The 25375-nt window shown below is 38.8% G+C and overlaps 2 protein-coding genes across 2 annotated transcripts; one reads left to right on the forward strand and one right to left on the reverse strand.

Annotated features, from left to right (window-relative positions):
* LOC109820967 lies at nt 10709-11254 on the reverse strand. Its single transcript, XM_020387164.1, has one exon. It carries the CDS (start codon nt 11252-11254, stop codon nt 10709-10711), a length of 546 nt encoding a protein of 181 aa, XP_020242753.1.
* LOC109822198 (guanylate kinase 1-like) lies at nt 18990-22411 on the forward strand. Its single transcript, XM_020388361.1, has 11 exons — nt 18990-19303; nt 19669-19708; nt 19808-19918; nt 20012-20088; nt 20170-20299; nt 20749-21111; nt 21206-21327; nt 21441-21576; nt 21681-21726; nt 21894-21993; nt 22075-22411. The coding sequence occupies exons 2-11, from the start codon at nt 19706-19708 to the stop codon at nt 22187-22189; spliced, it is 1203 nt and encodes a 400-aa protein (XP_020243950.1). The 5' UTR covers nt 18990-19303; nt 19669-19705; the 3' UTR covers nt 22190-22411.

The raw sequence follows: 25375 nt of genomic DNA on the forward strand, positions 1-25375 counted from the left end.
TGGCTGTTGGATTCTTCGAATCTGCGTCATCGTCTGTTCCACGCTTCCCCTGCATTCTCTGTAATGCTTTACACCCTATTCTCATGTATCATGAGAATTATCTATCCTCAGGCTCCATGGAGGATCGCTAATTCGAGAAGAAGATACACCCGTATCATGCTCCCCTCTTAGAACTTGAAGGCCGTTCAAGTTAGAACTTTTGCTGAGCGAAACTCTCGAGCTCTCCATCTTCTGCCACCATCTGCCCTGCTAGGAAACCTGTCTCGACGTCGATTGGAACATCTCATTCCATCCCGCGTTCGTCGTAATCCCTTTCGCCCAAGTGCAATCCTTTATCGAGCTTTCTGAAGTCATGTACAGGAGCAAAACCTCTGCATTCACTAGTCTCTTCACCGCGTCACCGTCTCCAGCTTGTCTCCCTTCGAAGAGATCTGACGAAATATGAACTTTTCACCATCCTTAGTGAAGGTGTACTCTGAGCCCGCTCTCGTAGATTCGCATATCTAGTCATAAGTACGGATTGCCTAGTTAATCTGACAAACATCCAATGGAACGAATCGCACGTGACCTCGGCTCAATATAGACTCGTGGAGCACAAATCTGACTGCATGCATTAATACACTTAGTTTCTCTCCTTCTGATCCACCCCATGCGATAGGGCTTCGGATGCTTGACCGTCTTCAGACCCATCTTCTGAACCAATACCTCGGATATCAAATTCTTTCCGCTGCCCGAGATCAACAATGGTATCAACCAAACTGGTCTTCACTTTTACAACTTAGAACAAAGAGTTGCTCTCTCGGTCTCATCCTCTTTCAGTCTATGCCCCGCATAAGGTTTGAGACGCGTATTGGGCTCTTCATCTCCGGCAGACTTCTTTCGACCTATGCGCAATCATGTATGCCTTTTTCCCTCTTTATTCTCAACCTCTTGGCTTGGATGAGGATACTTCTCCCAGCACGATCAGCTGTGTGCCTTCTTCGTCGACAATGATTACAATCAGCCATGCCTTCCTTGGATCACTCTTCTTCTTCTCCTCCTTAGATAGAAAACACTAGACTCGCCTCCCGCCGTTGGTGAGTCTCCCTTACTCGCTTCCCTTTCTTTTGCTTTGCCCTAGGCAATAGCCTTTACGCCACGTCTGCCCAATTGATTCTACGTGAATAGCTTCATCTCCTTTCGGATGTATCGCTTCATCCGCCCATATACTCAAAACAGAAATATTCCTCTGTCGCAATGTGAGGACCATCACCTGCCTGCGAACTCCGGGTGTATTCTTGAACGCGTTTGATACCCTTTGGCACAAGCGCTACCACTTTACCAATGCTCTTCGAGAACCCCACAGGATAAAACTGCTCCTCAGATAGCTCCTTGATTTGTCCACGCACCGCCTTCTTCCTGCTGTAATAGGACTCTCACCAATCAACGCGTTCCCGAACGTCAACATCGCGAACACGATCTTCTCCTGATGAATATCCGTAAAGTGTGAAGTACATCTCCATACGCTGATCCAATCAATCGAGACTTCTCCAATTGCACTCCCATCCATAAACGGAATCTCCACTTTGAAATAATTTAAGTTTGGTAATAATTACTTACCCCTGTATGCTGAAGCAACTGAACAAGCTCGGCCCTCTTCTTTCAAATCTGATTTCTCGTGTCTTCATCGCGACTCAATAGTTCTTCTTACCCTCGAAATATTCCTTCTTTTGTCCCTTCCATTGAGAGACCCACGAGCTTGAGGAAGAGATCCTGATCGTTCTCATATATCTAATTTGCTTCTCCAAAGCGTCAAGCTCTTTGCTGAGTTATTGCTTCACATCTTCTCCCTCCTGATCTTTCTGGACTCTTCTAAGAAATTAAGGACCTCGCCATAGGCTTCTTGATTACGATCGATTAGACCATACATAGGATGCCCCTTCATCGAGCTGATTGCTATACCAACTTAATACGATCGATGCGAGCACCCTTTATCGCGGAATACCAAAGGCGTGTTGAGAAGAAGACACTAAAATACAAGAACAATTCAGTTATGGCGAAGGGAAAATACCTTCTTTAGATATGAAGAAAACTTACAAAGCTCTCCCCACAATCCACTAGAATCAGAACAACCTCTCAATCCTCTCTAAACCCTAATACATGATTAGAATTTCTCTCTCGGATCTAAAATGATGTTTAGAAACCCTAAACACCCTTTATATAGGTGTACAAATGTGGATGCGCATCTGTGTAAATCATCAGACCAAAACCCCAACAGGAATTTCGTGCAACGAATCCTTAACGAATCTGGAGAACTCCGATGAGTCGACTCATGAACGTTATGAGTCGACTCTGACCTCATATGAGTCGACTCATAACTGATGAGTCGACTGTTCAGAGACTTTGCTAACAGCGCTTGATTCTTGAGTCGACTCATGATAGGCCTGAGTCGACTCAACCTGATGAGTCGAGTCATGTACATGTATGATCGACTCATAGCTGAAACTGATGCTTCGACCTGCTGCTCGTCGTCTCGTTCACGCTGTCCACCTGCGTTCACTATTACTGTTTTCACCCTATTCTCATGCTATTATAATAATCATCTATCCTCAAACTCCTATGAGTATCGCCTTAGTTCAAGAAAGATACATGCTATCATTTCGCCGCCCAACGACCTTACATCCACACTTTTATTCTGCAAGATACCATGACGATTCATCTATTCCTCTAGCTCCATGGGATTTGCTAAGCCTCCCAGCAAATAAAAGTACACCGTATCATAAGCTCCCTTTAGGAACTTGAGTTTCATTCAAGTAGGAACTTCAGCTGAGGAAACTCGCGAGCTTCCTTCCTATTAAACCACCTGGCCTTGCTAGGAAACTGCCTTAATGTCTGATCAAAAAACGACTCCTTCATCCCGCTCTTGTCATAGTCACCTTCGCCTCCAAAAGTAATCCTCTATCAGGGCTCTTCTCTATCAAACCATAAGTCTTCAACGGTTAGTAAGATCACCTTGTCATCACCCTCATCGTTCCGAACCAATAGAGCAAACAACTTCAAAGTACTACTATTAATCACCGAATACATGCCTAAGTAAAGGGCAAATCCAGCCTTGAAGGCCGATTGTCACCAATCCTGATCGAGATCCAAAACAATCATATCGATATAGGCATAACTTCTCCCTTCTCCCTTTATCCGCCTCCTTACTCAACTTCAGCCACACGATGTCACCTTTTCTAAAAGTATAAGAACTCATGTTGATCCATGCTTTGTCTTGTACTTAGCTGTGACTTCTTCATTGAGCTTCACAGTAGCCTGTAATATGTGATCTTCTCCAGAAATCATGAGCCCATGTCTTTCACTCCTTCCTTGCCAATCGTTGTAGCTTTATTGAGAAACACGAGAACAATTTGCAGTCCAAAAGTAATCCGTAGCACGTCTCAAATGGTACTTCCTGAAGATCCATGATAAGCCTGATTGAATGCAAACTGAAGATATGTAGCTCTCATCATAAGTCTTGGATCTGATTATACCCCCTCAACATGTGCCCATGTCGGTTAACTACCCTGTTTGTCCGCTCTTTGTGATCAAAAGTCATTCTCTTCTTCAAATCTAGGGTCTATCAAACTCCACTAAGGAAGTCCTAATGCCCAGAAACCGCTATCCTGATCCAAAATAATCGAACTCGCCCAACCCAAAGTTGCTTCCACACATGATCAAAGAAACAACTACACTGCCAACCGATCTCTCATGCGTCCTTCTTCTACAGGAATAAGATCATTAATTCAATTTTTAAATTTTATGATCATGGAATATTTTTAGACTATCTTGCTGAACCGGATCGACCATAAAGTACAAATAGTCTTGCCCCGCTCAAATAGTCTTGCCCGTGCTTGGTCTGGCCGCAACCCTCCTTAAGAAATCCATATCGATGCCTCCTACGGCTAAAGGCACTTGGTAATGGTAGTCCAATCCCGCTTCCTGTGAGAAGCTCGAAATACAACATAAGCTTACACCCTCCAACATACTAGTAACACCTCTAGATCTTCGCAAAAGACATGGGCCACCTAGAGGTGAGAAGCGTCTTCTATCCTAAATGGACCTTGCACACGCAATCGTATCTGCTCTCTAACCAACGTATAACCTATCACATCCCCGAAATGCCAAGGGTTCCCATATACAAACTATTCCTCTCCAAGCTCATATTACCCCTTTCGACAGCCTTCACTTGCCAACACATTACTGAAGTCTTAACTGCGGATGAGTCATATCTGCACTACTCAAAGGCAACCAAGGGCTGATACGTGTTGCCACCAATAAAGCCTCACTGTGTCCGAGATAACATATCGGCCAACTTGTTAGTCGCTCCCCCTTTTCCTGTACGTAATGATGAGCTTGAACACAGCAAAAAGACATCCACTTCATGTGTTCGTGCCTGCCTGCGCTTCGTCTGGGCATATTAGGAACTCTAATAGCTTGAATCGGTGCACAACTACCTCTTACCCACAAATAAAACCCTTCATGGCTGATACCGTGATACATAAAACCTTGTCATATAGGGTAGTTTCTGAATAGCACCCGCGAACATCTCAGAATGGCTACTCTACCGGCTCCCATCCGGTAATCAACCGGTGCCCCATATCATAGCCTAGAAGTCGTCATTACCTCGAGTCCTCTGCAAACTTACGGTAATGCGTACACTGTGCCTCGAGATTCTCCCCTCAGCAACTAAAAATCCCCCTCATTGCTCTTCCCCACTCAAACTGAACCTTCGCCTTCATAAGGCCATGTAAATGTGCCGCATAAGTCAAAAATGTCACAGAACATTGTGCAAATACTGCAATCCCCCACTGAAGCTTCTCACCTCTGTCCCATCCTAGGTCGGGCCACTTCCGTGATCACCCCCACCTTGCCCTGGCATCTATTCTCCGCTGCCCTTCCCTACAATGAAGTGATATACCAACTCGTCCTTCCCAAATTTGTACTCTTCCCATTGAGCTCAGCTGTCCGTCTACATACTTCAACACCTTCTAACTATGAACAAGATGCCTCCTCCTAAGTCTTTACACTAAGATATCATCGAGGTAAACTATCACAAAATCCTCTATAAAAGGTGTGCAACAAATCATTCATGCAGTTCTCTTAAAGGTCCCCGGCATCTGATATCCAAACGACTCATCAACCACCTCGAACAGGCCCTGGCTTTCTTGATACGCAATCTTCAAGTCTTACCCCGAATCCCTCACCTGATGGTAATCAACTTAATCCAACTGATGAAAACCTCACTCCCTCTAACTGGTCATAGATCATCGATCCAGTGAAGTGGGAACAATTTCTTAACCTTTATCTTATGAGCGCCCGTAATCCACGCACGTGCATTAGCCCCTCCTTCTTGGCACCACAACTACTGCGGCCCGCAGGTGAACAATTGTGCACTATTCATCCTGTCTACAGAAGCTCCTAAACCTGCTTCTTGTCCCTTGGACTCCTGTAGAGATGTGCGTATTAGACCTATATTCGTAAGGAACCCTCATGTGTTAGCATAATCTCATGCTCACACCCCATCGTGGCTGGTAGTCTGTGATCTCTGCAAAAAGTCCGCATACTTGGCCCTTCAACCTGTTAAGATCTCCCTCGCTGAAGCTTGCTCATGGTGTCAAGCATATCCTATTCAGCTTCCTTATAAGCGTAGCGAATAATAATACAAACTCTTGCTTGCATTAACTAGCCTCTTCCTTGAGTCACCGTCACCAGCTAGTCCCTATGGAAGAATGCCGAACGAAATATGAAGTATTCGCCAGTCCCTGTGGAAATATGCTTCGGGCTCATCTGTCGGTTAGACTGGCGTACCTTATCCCACAATAGGGATTGTCCAGTATAACCTGACAAAACATTCAACGGAATGATGTCGCACTGAACCTCGTCAATACTACGACTCGTGGAGTGCACAATCTAAAGTGATGGTTGAATCACACTCAATCCCGCCTCCTTCTAAATCCACCTAAAAGGATAGGGCTTAGCATGTTTTACCTATCTTCAATCCCAGCCTTCTGAACCAAGGCCTCGGATAATCAAATTCTTCTGGCTCCTGAAGCACAATAGCAATCGAGCAAAACTGGTCTTCCACCTATTACTCAGAACAAAGAAGCTGCTCCTAGGTCTTCGTCTTCATTCGCGACATGCTTCCCTGCATAAGTTAAACTGCTGTGCTCTGTCATCCGAAAACTTCTTCAGACCCTGTGCTATCATGTACGCCTTTTCTTCTCCTTCTTCTTCAACCCCTTCTCCGCTTTCAGATGAGGATACTTCTCCCAGCCCGATCAGCCACGTGCCCTATCTCTTGGTAGTGATGCAAGTCATCCTGCTTTCTCTAGATCACCTTCTTCTTCCTTCCTTAGGTGAGAGTATTAGACTGCCTCCATCTTGCTTGCGAATCTCCCTTTTCATTGCTTCTTCTACTTGCCCCTAATAGCAATAGCAGTCACAGCTCGCCTTCCTGCAATGACTCGACCGAACACATCATCTCCGTTCTGAATGTATCATCAGTTCCCACCAATAAACTTCATAAAAATCTAGTATTCCTCCGTCGCTATGTTAAGGACCATCGCTTAATGCTGCGGAACTCCATTGTATTCTGTTAAACGGTCTGAGAATTTTTGGCCGTCAAGTCACTACTACCTACACTTGTACACGCTCCTCAATGAATCCCAACTGGCGTAGAACTACTTCTCTCAGTAGCTCCTTAAAGCTTGTTCCACACACCGCCTCTTCTCCCTTCTTGCCACATAGGATTTCACCATTCAACACGTGCCCTGAAAGCATTCAATGTTGTAAAAAAATCTTCTCTTTTGATGCAGTAGCCCATAGAGAGTAAAATAAGTTCCAACCACTCGATCCAATCATCAAGTCTCCTTTAACGTTCACACTCCCATTATAAACGGGAATCTCTACTCTAAATTAATCTTCAGATTTGGTAGGGACCCTTACCCCTTGAATGTGGCGAATAGGGCTTATGGTCTAACCTCCTCGTCGAATCTAATCTCTTCTCTCTCCATTACGACTCTACAGGTTCTTCTTGGACTTCGAAGAAGCATCACCCTTGTTCTCTCCATGGATGAGATCAATGAGTTGGGTGAGAGTCGATCCGATTGTTTCGATTTGTTTTCCTTCAACGCATCCAGCCTTGTTGAATTGTCACTTTTTGTCAATTCCTTAATTTTGATTCTTCCAAGGAATAAGAATCTCGCCTAGCTTTTGTCACTATGAATCGAGTGAGGACCAATACATAGGATTCCCCCTTCACAGGATCTAATCGCTATGATACCACTTTATACGAGTCATGTGCGAGACCTTTGATCGCGAATTTCAAAGTGGGTGAGAAAAAAATAATAAGAAACACAAGAACAATTCAGGTTGGCGAAGGAAAATATTTCTCTAGATTATGAGTAATAGATTACAATCTCTCTCACACAATTCTCACTAGAATAAGAACAATCTCTCTATTCTGCTTTGGATACAATCTGATTTTCTAGAAAATCTTAAAACAATCCTATTTATATCCCTAAACAACGTGGCATGTAATCTTGCAAATAAACAGGTCCAACACAAACAGCGAAACGCATCAAAAGAGTCCCACACAAACTCAGGAAACCCGATCCGGTCGACGGACACATGTCTACGGTCGACTGGCCCAGAGGTTGCGTTTTCAAACCCTGTACGGTAGAACCACGCTCGGTCGCTGACTAGTGTGTTGCCGGGTCCATCGACCAGTGTGTCGTCGATCGGCCAGAGGACATCACTTCCTCACCCTGTAGTAGTTGCACGAATCCGGTCGACCAGACCAGCTTGTCCGATCCAACCAGCCAGAGCATGCGCGCCTTAGTTCCTTGATTTTGTTGTCTTCTTGCCTTTAGCATTCTTTCGCCACCACAACGGCTTGCATCCATGCCTCTATATCTCAAGAACCATGAGAATAAATTATCCTCAAGCTACCATGAGATCGCTAAGCTCCCGAGCCAGAGAAAAGATACACACCGTATCAAATATCTTCAATACTACTTATCGAATCTCCACATCGATTATTAACATACTCGTTCACCCAAAATTGTATCAACCATAATAAAATCATTAAATATTATTTTCATATATTTCAAAGAAACTATGGGTTTTACAGATCTGGTACCCTTTATCACGAGAGACTATAACATTAAGCTAATTTCTTTTGAACCTTCATATTGATTATGTACTATGCCTCAAGAATACATATGCGTGCCCTGGCATCACTCACAAGCGTACACTACTCTACCTAGGTATACTCAGTGGTCACCATAGCTAGCAAACAACTCTTCCGACCAAATATGCATTGCAAGTTGACGAATCGATGAAGCGCCCAAAGACATTTGACAAGAGATTGCCGATTCCCGATCATTGATTAGTCTTACACGTGTCCACATAGTTCAGTCAAGGGAACCCAAATATGCAACTGCCCATGCCACCCCAACACGTGCATAAACATGTTTCCACTATCATCTAACTACCACTCTAGCAGATGTCAATATAAAGTAATGAGGGTACAAGTAGATATAACAAAAATGAAATATAAGAATAAAATGTAGAGAGAGATATCAACCAGTCTATAATATGTCCTACAGAGAAAAGAAAGCACGTTCTCATAAATTGAGATAAAACAATGAGTCTTTAAGCATAAGAAGTCAAACCAAACAGTACTAAGGCACTCAGCCTCCATATGAAATACAACTCTAAAAGACTAACAACTATGACTTAGTCCACTGTGGAGCAACCAACTAGCCTCCTAGAATGAATGATAACTATGGAATCTTTCAACATTGCGACTTGAATCCCCACCCGCTACTAAAAAGGTGGAAACACGAGCGTCAGAGCGCTTAACAGAACACTCTTATTGTCCCCAGCAGGAAGGGATAACATATAATAACAATAATACACATAGCATAGTATAGATATATATATATATATATATATATATATATATATATATATATATATATATATATATATATATATATATATATATATACACACACACATACACATATACATATATTTTATATGAGAAATATGAGTATGCTTGGTACCAAGCATAAAAAGTTATGCTTGGTAGTGAGGTGTCAAATCTCTCTCCACTCATTCAAATATGGGAACAAATTCACATGGGTAGTGAGTGGATGGGGATGTGACACATCACTACCAAGCACAAAATTTGTGCTTGGTACCAAGCATACCCATATTTCTCATTTTATATATACATATATTATACATATAAGAAAATAAAAAAATAAAAAAAATAAAAAAAAACATTGTTCCGGGCCGGGCCGGGCCGGGCGCCGACGACCGGGCCCGGGTCTGGCCCGGGTTTTCGGGCCAAGCCCGGGCCGGGCCCCGGGCCGGTCGGCGGGCTTTTTGGACACCCCTAACCATGATGATGATGAACAGTTGTTGGTACAGAGTTCGAGTACGAATAGCCTTTCAACTCAGCTCTGCAAGTGGACCGACAAATATCACATTTCTTATGGTTTTTACAAATTGTCGACCCGATTCTGAGGGAATGAGGGTGGTCGATTCGACTAATGAGGTCGAGTGAGATATTGACTTGACTCGGAACTTTTACGGAAAGGACGAGTGTTTGTGGTGCTCCAGTCACCCTCACTAGAGAGTGAGCTGATCTATTGACAAATAACACTTGGTGTAATTATTCACATAACAAATATGATGGGATATTAAGACTTGATCATCGAGTTAATGTGCTGTTATGCACTTGCACGTTCTCTAATTAGCAAAAAACAATTATGCCTTGCTTCTCTATGGGGACTAAATTGCAAGACATATTCTTGATTTCCACCAAATTTCATAATGAACTTTTTTTGGATAAATATTGAACTTATTTGAAGTAATGATATGTGAGTTTCTAGAATTTGACCACCAAAAACGAAATAGGTATAACAAAATATTTTAAAAAAATAAATAATAAACACTATCTTTTGCATATATTATAGTTTGCTTGAGAGAACAGTAACCAATTCCCTTTACACTATGTATGATAGAGTTGTTGGGTTCGATTAATCCAACGAACCAATGTGGCCCAACCTACTCAATTTTGGATTTGATTTAAAGTTGCCTTCGATTCAAATTAGGATCAGGATGCTAACCACATGATCTGATTAGACAGTTTTCATGTTTATCAAGTTGAGTGGTTATCTTGAATATCTAAAAGATAGGATCGATCGGAGTGTAATCCCACGGTTGTGATTAAACCATGATGAGTAGGGTTAATCACAAATATCTATTTAAGGGTGTGAGTCCCTCCTCTCAACCGTACACAGAAAAGAGACCAAATTCTTATCGTTGACTACGGGAAGAGAGAGGAGAATACTTCCATTGTTTTGACGGTGAACGGTAACTTTAATCTATTTTGTCTAGTTCAATTATTCATGTCTAGATCGTTAAACAGTGGTATCAAAACCAAGTTTCTTGCAGAAGAAACATTCAACATTTTCTCTTGCTGAAGAAGTGATAGAAACAGTTGAAAGATTGTCGAAAGACTTCTTCCCCTTATTGTGCCCTTGATTCTTGAAGGATTTCTTTCCTACCTTATTTGGTCCAAGCTTGCCATGTGCCAGATTTGCCATCTCATTTTTTCTATTTTCAGCCGCTCTTTCTCAGCAATACATACAACAATAAGCTCATTCAAGTCTCATTTTCTGTCTTGAGAACTGTACTTCACCTTAAAAATGTCAAATTTGCTTGGTAGAGAAGCGACTACAAAATAAACCATCAGATCATCCTCTAACTGAAGTCTCAACTCCCTGAGACGAATGATCAACTGAGAAACCTTCAAAATGTGCTGACGAACATCACCACTTTCATCATATTTTAAATTATTGAGTTTGACCAGATAACTGTACTTTTTCGCTCTGACGGATCCCTTAAACTGCTTCTTGATGGTCTCAAGCAACTCCTTAGCAGTTTTGCAAGTCGGAATACCTCCACAAATAGTCTGGTCCACCAATGCTCTAATGATCAGCATTGCAAGCTTGTTGGCTTTGACCCACTTAGTACGAGATTTCTTTTCAGATAGACTTGATGACTCATCAGGCTCTTCTGGCTTATCTTCAGTGAGAACATAGTCGAGATTTCTTTTCAGATAGACTTGATGACTCATCAGGCTCTTCTGGCTTATCTTCAGTGAGAACATAGTCGTAGTCAAGACACCCAACTGGCTTATCTTCAGTGAGAACATAGTCGTAGTCAAGACACCCAAGTACTATTTTAACTTGCATCTTCTAATTGCCATAGTTAGAACCGGTGAGAGGCTCAATCCCAGTCAGATGCTTCTGGATAAACTGTTCGTCCATCTGCATTAAGCCATGGACGTATAAATCAAATGAGACCTTTAATTTATTAACTTTAATATTTCCACATCCAATTTAGGGTTAGAATGGATGCGTCAGAGTGTTTTACGTATGCAACCTTCCACTCTGCAAGACAGATGAGTGCATCATCTCATCACACCTTTGGTCAGGTGATTTGACATGCTATTCGCCCCCTAAATGTGATATACAATCACCTATAGGACTAGCCTACACAGCGTCAGTTTGATTTGAACACTTCCTAACCTTTGGGCAATATGGTTATTCTCCTTTCACTGACCTATTTTAACTATCCTGCACCACTTATCATGTATGGGATTTTCTAGACACCTTTGGGCAAGACTAGTAGTCCACCCACAGGTAAGTGCAATCTTCCAGTCCAAATAAGACTAAACTCAACCTTAGAAAATTAGGGTATTATAGGTTGGTCACCTTTGGGCAAGACACTAACCTACTCTATTATAATTTTTAAGTGATTGTTTTACTGATCTTCCTTAACCCTATAGGTTGATCTAATACTGTAATCTATTTTATCATGAACCCAAATATTTACCCCATTTGAATTAAGGATACAATTAGGGTAAATCAATTATCTTTATGTGCATACAATATTTTTTTATGAATTGACCAAATTTATGTATTAAAACTTTATAAAATAAAAATAAAAACTATATAGTTGAAAAGTAAACAAAATAATCTTTCCAACGACTATTTGTAGGCTCAAATCGGACTTAAAACGGATCTGTAGCGACCAAAATAAAATGAATGGTCAAAACTGTAATGGGTCGGGTCTGGAAATTATTGGGTCTGACCCATTACATAATGGGTTGGGTCAGAATATTAATAGATTCAATCCATTACTGTAGCGGGTCGAGTCCATTACATATTAGATCGGGTCTGGCTTAATAGGTTATAGAGTTATATAACTTAAATAATAAAAGGTAATTAATTATACTAATTAATCTAATTATTTACTAATTAAATTAATTAACTAATTAACTAAAACCTTAACCCTAAGCCTACCCGACCCAAGAATGAAAGACTGTCGCTGCCAGCACCTCAAGAGGCAGTGACACTGCGACCTCCAGCACCCAGCCCTACGCCGTCGGGCGCATCGCCGTCATGAGGCATGGCCGACGCCATTCTTCTGCGAGGAGCAGCTATGGCCATATGGGTTCAAACTCCAGCCATGGCCTTTGGAGCAGCCATGAGGAGCAGCTATAGACACATGGGTTCAAACTCCAGCCATGGTCTTTGGAGGCATGAAAAAAACATCTTTGAGTTCTAATTTGCATCTGGCCATGGCTGAAATCCAACGAACATTGCAAAAAGCTTTGCATCTGGCCATGGCTAAAAAAAATTTCAACTTTTTGACGAAATAGAAATCAAACAATTCAAGAACTTTTCCTTCCCCTCTCTGTATGACTGTGAATTCATCTTCTTCTGGTACAAAGTATCATAGGCTTAATAGCAATTCTTTCATACTTTGGCACCGGAGATTGGGACATGCTTCAAGAAAGCGATTGGAATTCTTAGTAAAGTCTGATGTTCTTGAATAGTTAGATTTCTCTAATTTTGGTACTTGTGTTGATTATATCAAGGGAAAGATGACTAAATTAAGAAAATTTGAAGCCTCTAGGAGTGAAAGTCTTCTTGGCCTCATTCATACAGATATTTGTGGACCTTTTCCCACTCCCTCTCATGGTGGTCAGTGATACTTCATCTCCTTCATAGATGATTTTTCGCGCTATGCCTATATTTTTCTTCTTCACCACAAATATGAAGCACTAGATGTTTTTAAAATCTTTCAAGCTGAAGTTGAAAAACAGTTAGAAAGAAAGATTAAATTTGTGCGTTTTGATCGAGGTGGGGAATTCTATGGTAAAAGCGACCAGGACGGCACAAATCATGGTCCCTTCATTGAGTACTTGAGGTCACAAGGCATTGTTCCTCAGCATACTCTCCTAGATTCTCCGTAGCAAAATAGAGTAGCTAAAAGAAGAAATCGTACTTATCAAGATGTTGTTCGTAGCATGATGAATCATTCAGATTTGCCTGAAAGTTTTTGGAATGAAGCATTGAAGACAGCTGTATATGTCATCAATCGTATCCCTTTTAAGGCAGTAGCTGACTACCCGTTCAAGCTTTGGATTGGCAGAGATCCTAGTCTTGGTCATCTACGTGTTTGGGGATGTCCAGCAGAGGCGTGACCTTATAATCTAGACATTAAGAAATTAGAAGCCCGAACAGTATCGTGTCGCATTATCCGCTATCCTGCAAGATCTAAGGGCTACAAGTTCTATTGTTCTTCTCGGTCTACCCAATACACAACATGCTGAGTTTTTGGAAGACCCTAATGCTTCTTCAGAACATCATGGTCTGAGTTTTGAGGAAGTTTTAGAAGATGAGCAGTCGCTTCTGCTATTAGATGTCATCTCTAAATTCCCTACTCTTCCAGATAGCATTTCATCTCCTCCTCGAGTTCAAGAAACCTTTGTACCTGCGGAAGAGCCACAACCTGTTAGAAGATCCTCTAGAGTCAGAAGATCTACCATACCTGATGACTATGAGGTCTATTTTCAGGAAAGCGGATGCATTGATCTAGAATTTGATGATCTCTCATCATACTCAAAAGCTACAGACATCATTCATGTAGCTGATTAGCTAAAGGCTATGGAAGAAGAGCTTCAGTCAATGGAAAAGAACTCTGTTTGGGAGTTGGTACCTTTGCCGAACAAAGCTAGAGCAATGGAATGCAAATGGGTCTTCAAGACCAAAAGGGATTCTTAAGGGAACATTAAGAGATTCAAGGCCAGGCTTGTGGCCAAGGGTTTCAAGCAGAGAGAATGGATTGACTACATCGATACTTTTTCTCTAGTATCTAAGAAAGATTCTCTCAGGATAGTCCTTGCTCTCATCGCTCATTTTGATATTGAGCTCCATCAAATGGATGTTAAGACGACATTCTTGAATAGAGATCTAAACGAGGAAATCTTTATGGTGTAGCCTAAAGGGTTTGCAGTTAAGGGAGATCTGGTCTGCAAATTGAAGAAGTCAATATATGGTCTCAAATAGGCTTCCAGATAGTGGTACATAAAATTTCATCAAGTAATAACATCAAATGGCTTCTGAGAGAATCTTGTCGATCGCTGCATATACCTCAAAATTAGTAGGAGCCGATTCCTCATTTTAGTATTGTATGTAGATGATATATTGCTTGTCAGCAGTGATATTCATTTTCTACATGAGACTAAGGATTTTCTTTCGAGACATTTCGATATGAAAGACCTTGGAGATGCTCATTATGTTTTGGGCATCAAGATCCATGGAGATTAGACTAAAGACTTGTTGGGCTTATCTCAAAGGGCTTATATTGAGAAAGTCCTTCAACGATATAACATAAAGTTTTTTGCACCAGGTAAATCCCCAGTTGTCAAAGGAGATATGTTCGACAAATCTCAATGCCCGTGAAATGAAGTTGAGTGTAGACTCGTGAACTCTGAGGAGTATGTCTCTGTAGTTGGCAGTCTAATGTATACGGTGTCATACATCAGGCTAGACATCAGTTATATTGTGGGAATATTATGCAGGTTTCAGCAAAATCCTGGTGTAGCTCATTGGAAAGCTGTAAATAAGGTTTTACAGTATTTACAGAGGATCAAGGATTTCATGTTGGTCTACAGAAGGTCTGAAAATCTAGAAGTCGTTGGTTATTCAGATTTTGCGGGATGTGCTGATAACAGGAAATCAACATCAGGTTATATATTTTTGCTTGCTGGAGGAGTAGTTTCCTGGAAAAGTGCCAAGTAGTCCTTAGTAACGATATCCACCATGGAGGCAGAGTATGTTGATGTTTTTGAAGCAACATTGCATGCCTCTTGGCTCAAGAATTTCATCAGTAAACTAAAGGTGGTGGATTCCATTCAGAGACCAGTAAAGTTGTATTGTGACAATCAGGCAGTCGTACAATTTGTAAAGAACAAGAATTTTTCCAGTAGGAATAAGCACATCAGTGTGAAGTGCTTGTTAGTCCTTGATAAGGTCGAACAAGGATTGATTGAGGTTCCTCATCTGCTGACTCAATTGATGATTGTTGATTCCTTGACCAAGGGAATTTCTCCAGGGCTCTTCAAGGAACATGTCTCCAATATGAGTGTTTTAGAGTCTTTCATTTCTATATGATCAGTGAGATTTAGTTGTCGTAGTAGTTTTGTTGAATTTTCAAGTACTATATTCTGGATTGCTTTGAGCTCATGAAGAAACTATTGTGCTGATTTTGTTAGCAATTTGATATTTTCAAGCATTGTGTTATTGGTCATTGTTGCTTGATATATATATATATATTGAGGCTTTCGTTCTGGACTAAAGGTGATGATTTTCACATGGCGGATGCCGGTAAAAGTTTCAGAACGGTGTACACGTTTGTGTATGTTGCAAAGGACACTTAAGGGCGTACATCGGATTTGACCATAAGGGATGTACGACTCTATTACACTCCACTGAAACCACCATAAGAAAAATTATTTTTAGAACATTAGCGGTACTAGCGGTTGGACCGTGGAGTGACCTTGTGCCATATTAGAGCATATAGTGTTTTCACGATCAATCATTAGTGTTACTTTTGTTTTAAGGAAAAGATTTCGGAAACTATCCTAATTAGAATCATGGCAACAAGTTGTTTTCTAAAATAAATGGGTGCGCACCCAACTTTAAAAGTTTTTGAAAATTTAAATATTTTTTAAAATTAAAATGAGGTATGTTGTACCACGTAGGAGATTGTTGGGTTCGATTAATCCAACGAACCCATGTGGCCCAACCTACTCAATTCTGGATTTGATTTAAAGTTACCATCGATTTAAGTTAGGATCAGGATGCTAACCACATGGTCTGGTTAGACAGTTTTCATATTTATCAAATTGGGTGGTTATCTTGAATATCTAAAGGATATGATTGATCGGAGTGTAATCCCCCGATTGTGATTAAACCATGATGGGTATGGTTAATCACAAATATCTATTTAAGGGTGGGAGTCCCTCCTCTCAACCGTACGCAGAAAAGAGACCAAATTCCCATCGTTGGCTACGGGAGGAGAGAGGAGAAGACTTCCATTGTTTTGACGGTGAATGGTAACTTGAATCTATTTTTTCTAGTTCAATTATTCATGTCTAGCTCGTTAAATTATTCAACAAGAGTCTCGTAGTCGTATCAGATAGGACTCTATATTTTAATTCTCTTGCTTCTATCTTAGCCTAAGTAATAAGGGTTCATAAACAATTTAAACTATAAATTTATAGATTAAAAATTGATAGGAAACGAAATGATACCATTTTTAGAACAGGATTTCCTGATTGATTATTGTACTAATCAGTTAGCTTTTGACAAGAGCTAGATAAGAACAAACGGAAGCCTATCTTTAACCGCCGGTCTATGTTTGTGTTCGAGTCAAAAAGATGATAGCAATACGCAAGTAGGGTCTAAAGTTGGGAGCCGGGTGACCTCAAAATAAATCTCTGACTCTATTACTTAAATATTTCTTTATGCCGACTAAACTTGAATCTGAGACTTTTTAACATTTCAATCCTTGTTATTTTAACATGGGGTCAGTCTTAATCACCTTTTAGCCTCCAACCATAATTGTTTGACAACTTGGATTAGATCCTAACCCCACTTGTAATCATACGATCGATCACATTCCTTTCAAATCAAATTAATTTTGTGGAGGAGACGAATCGGGATCAATTCCTAGATGCAGCGAACCCAGGCGGGAATAGCTACAACCCATAAAGGGACAGCCGCCCCAAAATTGAGGTTTAAGTTTGGGTTAACTGCACGAGCTTTGCTACAGAGACCCAAAATATGAGACCAATAAAAGGGACAAGTGAGTTGTCCCCTTCCTATTGAATAATGAGTTGGCCATCATTAATGATGGCCAACTCATTATTCAATAGGAGGGGGACACCTCACTTGTCCCCCCTATTGGTCCCATATTTTGGGTCCTTAAAGAATTTTTCTAACTGCACATACGCTCCTCACGGTGTTTGCAGCGTGGCATTTATTATCTCTTTAAGTTTAATATTCATGGAGTGAAAATTATCTAACCTTTTTATTGTTTTTTTCATTAGAAATAGAAAAAAAATTTATTAAACAGAATCGAAGAGTACATGATCCATATTCAAACTCGCACTCAAAAAGTCAGAGATTTCATTCAACCAAGACACAAAATTAGAAATATATAGGTTAATGCTGAGCTAGAGTGCCTATGTTAGGTATGCTAGGGCAGTGGTTTTGCCAACGGCTTAGGAGGTTTATGTGTAAGATTAATGCTCCAAGGACCCAAAATATGGGACCAATGGGTGGGACAGGTGATGTGTCCCTCCCCTATTGGATAATGAGTTGGCCATGTCAACTTATTGCCAACTCATTATCCAATAGGGAAGGGACACATCACTAGTCCCACCCCTTGGTCCCATATTTTGGGTCCCCGTAGCAGCGCTCAATCCTAAAAAGAAAGGAAAGCACACTTGTCCTTCAAATTGGGATTATTTCCGTTCAAGTTGAATCTCAAGTTGCCCTTTTCCCTACCCGTTCCAACTTGGGCCCGGTACGCTGTGCCTACGGTCCAAGGATGTGTCGGCTAAGCTTGCACACCCATGACATTTTTTGATGACGTTCAACACTTTTTGTTGAAGAGGAGAGGGGAAATAAAAGACAAATGGATGGTCTAAATTCCACATGCCAGACTTCAAGGACGGTAGTTACTCGGTTATTCTTGGGGTTGTTTTAGTCTTTATTATACTTTAGGATTTTGCAAATAGCTGACTAGGATGTAGACTATTTTATGCAATAACTGAAATTTGTGAAGACTCATTGTAATTTATCTGCAAAATCCAAAACTTTACTCTAAAATTTTGAAACCAAATATATGAATCACACATTTTTATTCAGTTCTCCCAAAGCCAGTCTGAAAGGCTTTCTTGTCAATGTGTTGATCATTATCGCACCCTTCTTAATTGTCTTCAACCAAGTTCTCTTTATTAAGTATTATTATTATTATTAGAATATCCTCTCATCTAATATTTGCAAAGAGAAAACAATGAAATTTTTATTTGATCATTTTTCATAATCCTTAAATAATGGATGACAACGTTTATGTGAATGGTAAAATTTTATCAAATAACTTAGTAAACGATTGAATAATAATTAGGGTGCTGATATAGGAACCCGAAATAGAAGACCCAATGAGGGACAATTGAGGTGTCCCCCATGAATACATGATGCGTTGTTCATGACATCATGCATTCAGGGAGGACACCTCTGAATGCATGAACATGACATCATGCATTCATGGAGGACACCCCCTCTCCTATTTGCAGTTTCTGAGCTATATTTGTAATAATTAAAAGAAAAATCTCATCTGACAACTGACCAGAGCTTCTAGAATTTTGATATTAACCCATGACCCGAGGATAGAAGGAAACAACGCTAAAACAGGCGCTGACATGTTCCCCTAACCCCAATTTTGATATTCTAGGGTTTTTTTTTATTCACTTTTTTGGGGGACCAGACCGGTCCAATTTTAGGGGTTTTTTTTTTATAACCCGGTTGAGTGGGGAGCCTTCCTCCTCCCTCTGGCCATTAAAAAAATGAAGGGCCTTTTAGTGAAATCTAAGACTAAACCCAATAGAATCTGTATTCCATTGATTTGATTTCAATCTTTCTCCTCTTATTTATACTTGGGCTTTGATTGTAAAGAGCGGACATCAATTAGAGGAAAGAAAAAACAAAAAGAGAGAGAGCCTACTATTTTTGGCTCTCTCCTAAGGACCCTCGTTATTTTGGCAATCTTTTTCCTGCCATTGTTTCATTGATTTCAGCATTTAAAACGTGTTGAGTCCCCAAGAGTTCTCGAGGGGATTGAGGTGGGTTTCTCTTTGATATTCTGTTTTCTGCTGTAAAAATTGAATCTTTGCTGGGTCCTTTCATGTTTCCCCCCCGTTTTTCGTGAAAACGTTGTGTTGGGTTTTAGCTATATATTGGGTTTTGGTTGTTTTAAATGCCCATCTATGTTTCTGACGTGGGTGTTTCATTGGTATTGAAAAAGTTTGATCTTGGGCATGTTTGCATAAGATCTAGATTGGAGGCATTTTCAATTGTTTGCATTGGACCATGGGTTGCAGATTTTGTATATTTACTGATTATGCTAATTGATGTGGTATATGGATTTCATGAAACTGCTTTTATTCTCTGTGTTAATTGCATTTTTTCTCTATTTTCTCTTGTCCAGAGCTTGGAACTTTTGACTGCAGAAAGTTTACTGCTTCATGGTGAGTTTGATCATTGAGAAATATACGTAGTTGTATCGTTGTGAGAAATATGATGATTGAGTTTATGCTAAGGTGTTTTCCTGAATATATTATGAATAGGGGGAAGAGGCTCCACAGTATCTCATAGGGAACACAGATAAATTTCAAGCTGTTGGGTATGATTCAGAGACCCAAGGCTATCAGACTTCCACGGATGTCGGCGATAAGATCGTAAGTTCGTGTGATAGACATCTTTCTATGTTTTAGCTGCATTATGTGGTAAATATCTTGCAAGATCTAATTGTGTCTGCTTTCTTTGTTCAGTATGTAATTGGAGGATCTGAGGAATATGCTGGCTCAGAGATTGGTGTCAAAATTTTTGATAAGTTGACAGGAAAATGGTGAGATTCATTCTCAACTAATTCTTGCTCCTTTGCTACTTTAGCATATAGTGTTTGATTAAATTTTCATGGAATTGGCAGGTCTTTTCCTACTGTATTGGGTACCAAGCCCGTTTCATCTAAAGGCCACTCAGCTGTTCTTATAAATAAAAATCAGATCTTGATCCTTAAGGGGGGGTCTCCTCTTGATGATTGCACCTGGTTTCTTGAGGTTTGTAATCTTCATATTGTTTTCATCTTGTATTTCAGATTTTATGAAATTGACAGTTTATAGTTAATTACTTGATATGATTTGGATAATGACAATTCATTAGAAAACAACATAAGAATCTCAACAGATTTACATAGAAGATGGCGGAGTTTGTAGTATATTTGAACATCCTTAGAGGTTACTGTTGAATGTGGTGAAGACGGATCAAGTGGATTGGCCAAATACATGAATTCGACAACTACCTGTGTAATTTATGTGAAATCATTGGCAGTTAATCATCGGCAATACAACATTATGTTAGCATATTTCGTAGGATATGTATTTTGATGGTAGTTCCAATTCAATCAAATAGTTCTTATCAAAGTCTTTGGCTATTTAAAAGTTTATAGCCATGATGTACCTGTTATAGCCATGATGTAACTGAATCTTACCTTGAGACTAATTGGTAGGTCGACACACCCCTCATAAAAGAGCAAAATAGGCTACTTGGAACAGAAGTGGTAGCTTGGAGTAAGGGAGTCAGAGGCAGTGGCCTAAAGCCAGTTGTAATCAGTGGCCCCTCAGGAGTCGGCAAGGGAACTCTGATATCAAAGCTAATGAAAGAATACCCCTCAATGTTTGGGTTTTCTGTAAGCCACACAACTCGAGCTCCGAGAGAGAAAGAAGTCAATGGGGTTCACTACCATTTCACTGAACGAAGCCTAATGGAGAAAGATATACAAGAGGGGAAATTCCTTGAATCTGCATCAGTACATGGTAATCTTTATGGCACGAGCATTGAGGCAGTAGAAGCAGTAACAGATTCTGGCAAGGTAAAAATTTGAATACCCCCTATTTCTGATAAGAACTATTGTGTTTGTGCAATTGGTAAATTTGAAGATATTTTCTTCAATTTCTGTATTGTAGAGATGTATTCTCGACATAGATGTTCAGGGTGCTAGATCAGTGAGGGCTAGCTCTCTTGAAGCGATTTTTGTATTTATCTGCCCCCCATCATTTGATGAGCTTGAGAAGCGCCTTCGCTCTCGGTATATAAGAGATTTTAGAGTGTTTTCAAAACCGTAACTTACTATACAGACATACATTCTCTTATATTGTAAATCTTATGTAGTGTATTTGTGTCTTGTTGTGCTTTATGTAGGGGAACAGAAACTGAGGAACAAGTTCAAAAGAGGCTAAGAAACGCGAAAGCTGAGCTCGAGCAAGGAAGAGCCCCAGGTCTTTTTGACCATTTTTTGGTTAATGATGACCTTGAAACGTGCTATCAGAATCTGAAGGTTCTTTTTTTCCCTTCTCTCTTTACATAAAGCTGTACATTTTAATATTCTAAAGTCTTACGTTTTGCCGGACATTTCTGTGATAAAATTTCCATTTCATGCAGAAATTACTTGCCCTAGATGAAACCCCTGATGTCTCTAATGAGTCGGGTAACTTATGTTGTCATAAACTTCTTCTAGTCACAGAAAGAGAAGAGGGGGAAAAATTATATTACAAATGGTTCATTTATTTTTCTTTTCATTTCTTTGTTCCAGTTTGGTGAAATTATTATTTTTTTAATAATATCATTAATGCTGAATTCTCTTGTATCTTGTAGTAGTGGACAAAATTCCTCTTATTCATTCTGTGTCTAAAAAGGATCAGAAGATTCTGATAAACTGTGGCAGGGGCCAAATCGAATCTTCAACTCCTTACATGTATGTTGATTTCACTATGCTCTGGAGATCAATACTTGAACCATTCATTTTAGTTAAGTCAAGCTGCTGCTTCTCTTGTAGTTTTTTCCTCGATGTATCTTCACTTAAAGGAGGTGCTCCTGGCCGGACAAGGGGACTGATTATCTCTGCAATCAACTCATCGACAGATAATATTAATGGGATCGAACAACTTTAACAATCCATACATAAAGCAATTGGAGCAAGATGTATGCATTATCACTGACATGTTATCGATTTTATATTACGACATAAGAGATGAAACAGAGTTATGTTTGAACACCAAGAAAGCTAGCATGTTAAGTTGCAGTTGAGACGTGGTTATGGTTCATTCGTTGTTATTATATAAATCATTATGTTCCGTGATCTAAGTGAAATCAGATTGCAAAAATTTGTCTCATGGGTGGTGATGCCTGGAGTTTTTGCTGAATACTACTGCTCTGAATGCTCTCTGATGCTTGACTCCGTGTATTGCAATCGTAACTGCTTTTTTTGCCATATTTTTGAAACCTAATGTATGGGGATAGCACCAATTTTTGGTACCAAATGGAAAGGTGATACTTGTTAGGCACGAAAAACTGTTGCTTATATGCCTGATGCTTGTTTGTAGTAAGTAGATTTTGCTGATAAACATAGCTGATCAGTCCATTGTCAGTGTCATGGACTAACTCTCATTTGGTTGTGCAGGCCGTGGAGTAATATTTAATGAGAAAGATATCATTTAGGGCCTGTTTAGTTCATTTCCAAGTAATATAGGAACAGAATTTCCAATGCAAAAAATTATTTTTGGAGTTTTTCATGCGTTTCTTCGCAAAGTGCTGTTTCTTTTTCTTTTTCTTTTTTTTTTGCCTTGGATCAAACTTGAAAAAAAAAGAACATTTTAAGAAAACGCATATATTTATATTCCTTAGTTTAGTATTTTGGAAAACATCACTGAAATGGTGTAAAACTAAGGAATTTGAAACTCTAAAAACCTACGCCCCTTATTTTAATATTTTCTTTTTGCATTTTCCATCCAATTCCACCTCATAACTCGGAATTGGGTTTTCCGTTTTTGATGATGTTTTCTGACGTCTTTGAAAAGATTTCCCAAAAGTTTTCTGGAGTATCAAATAGCAGAATAGGAATTCTTTTTGGTTAATTTGACATAGGAAACAATGTCGGTTTCCCACATGTTTTCGACCCAATTTTTTTAACCAAACAGACCCTTAGTGAAACGGATAGCATATATTACTTCAAAGATTAGGGTACAATTTTACCATGGATTTTTTTTTCAAAAAAGTTGATTTGGAGATTTGAAAATAAATAAATGTTGATTGATTGCTTAAAAATTATAAAGCAGAATAAACTTGAGCGGGAGTATGTCAATTGTATTGGACGAAAGATTCAAGAGATCATATCAAAAGTAGATATTTAGGAGGGGTATATCAAAATAAGCGTGAAGATGATAAAACTTTTAATGAAAAAAAATCCAATAGTTTATGATAGTTTTCACCAAAAATTTTATAATTAAAATTTTTGTCATCACTTGAACAAGATAGATAAGGATATTTATCACTAGGAGGTGAAGGTATTTTGAATGAAGTAATCTTCCACAGAAACAGTCATAATCAAACTGAGACAGTTTCGTATTTACTTATGTCTGGCTTCAGTTGTTTAGGCCACATGGCTGGGCCTTCAAATTTCACCAAATTAGTCAACGCTCACGCGAAAGCACAAGAGATATACCCCCCTAAAAAGTCCAATAATTCATTTTCCTTAAAGAGAAGTACCAATAAGTCCATCTCTCTTATTAGACATTTTTTTTTGGAAAACCTTGTAAAATTTCTAGGTCTCTGATTAATTACGCGCGTACCAGGGAAAAAGAATTACGCAAGAGGAGGTAAGACTAGGGCTGTCCAACAGGCTGGACTGGGCCCGGCCCGGATTTTTCGGTCCAGATCCTAGGCTGGGCCGAGACACAGGGTGGGCCCGGGTCAAACAAGGCCGGGCTCCAGGCCAATCAGGATTTTCTTTTTTTGTATTTTTTGATTTTCGGCTAAAAATTAATTAAAATTTTAGATTAATTTTATTATATTTATATAAGTATATATTAGTATATACTTACATATTAGTATATAGCTATATATGATATGTAAGTATATATACTTATACATTAATGATCATATCGTATTATAATTATATATAGCATCATACTCTCTTTAAAAGTACGTGTTAGAGAAAATATTTCTATAGTCAATATTACTCTTAATTTTTTTGGATATTACATTGTTATTCTAATCTATTCTAATTATTCTATCTTTTTTGAATTGGTAATTAAATAGTTTATCTTATTCATAATAATACTTAACATGTTATTGGATAAATAAGATATATATAATTCAAAACCTTTACTTATTTCAGTTCTCAAGAAATCTAAAAAAAACATATGCTAGCTAGTACCTAAAAGTTTTTAGACTTTGTAAAAAAGATCCTCCAATTTTTTTAAATTATAAAACACCCTAGTTTTTTAAATTGCAGAAACATCTTTATAAATTTAAAATTTTATTAAAACATCTTGAAAATTATAAATTTTACTTATTTTAATTTAGCGAGAAATCTAAAAATATATGTTAACTAGAAACTAAAAATTTTTTAACTTCGGAGAAAATATCTTGTAAGTTTTAAAAATTATAAAAAACACCCCTAAAAATTTAAGATTTGTAAAAAACACCTTATAAATTTCAAACCTAAAAACACACTTAAAACCTACAAATGACACACAACCCCTAAAAATTTATAAAATTTGTAATAAACACTCTGAATTTTTACAAATTAGAAAATAAAACCCTCAAAATTATAAAATTTATAAAAATCCTAATAATTTCTAACCTAACTGTATATTAAAAAAATAGAAATTACAAATATCTCCTATATAATTTATAATTTATAGAAAACACCCTTAAAGTTTTAAAAACTACAAACAGAAACTCAAAATTCAAATTTTACAAAAAACAATCTGAGAATTTCAAACTCAATAGTAAATTAAAAACATAAGAATTATAAATAGTCTATAACCAATTTACAATCTGTAGAAAAGGCTTATAAGTTTAAAAAATTATAAAAAATCACTAAGATTCATATTTTTAAAAAAAACTATGAGAATTTCTAACTTATAGACACCAAAATAAATATACAAAATTATTAATAACCCCTAAAAATTACAAATTTGTAAAAAATATCATACTCTCTTTAAAAGTATAGGTTTTAAAAAAAACTTTTCATGGTCAATATTACCCATAACTTTTTTGAAAATAACATAATTAATTAAAAATCTATTAAGTTTGAAATTTGTAAAAAAAAACCTTAAAGTTTAGTATATTGC

The sequence above is a fragment of the Asparagus officinalis genome, chromosome 8 (genome assembly GCF_001876935.1).
Source record: "Asparagus officinalis chromosome 8, Aspof.V1, whole genome shotgun sequence".
Lineage (NCBI taxonomy): Eukaryota > Viridiplantae > Streptophyta > Magnoliopsida > Asparagales > Asparagaceae > Asparagus > Asparagus officinalis.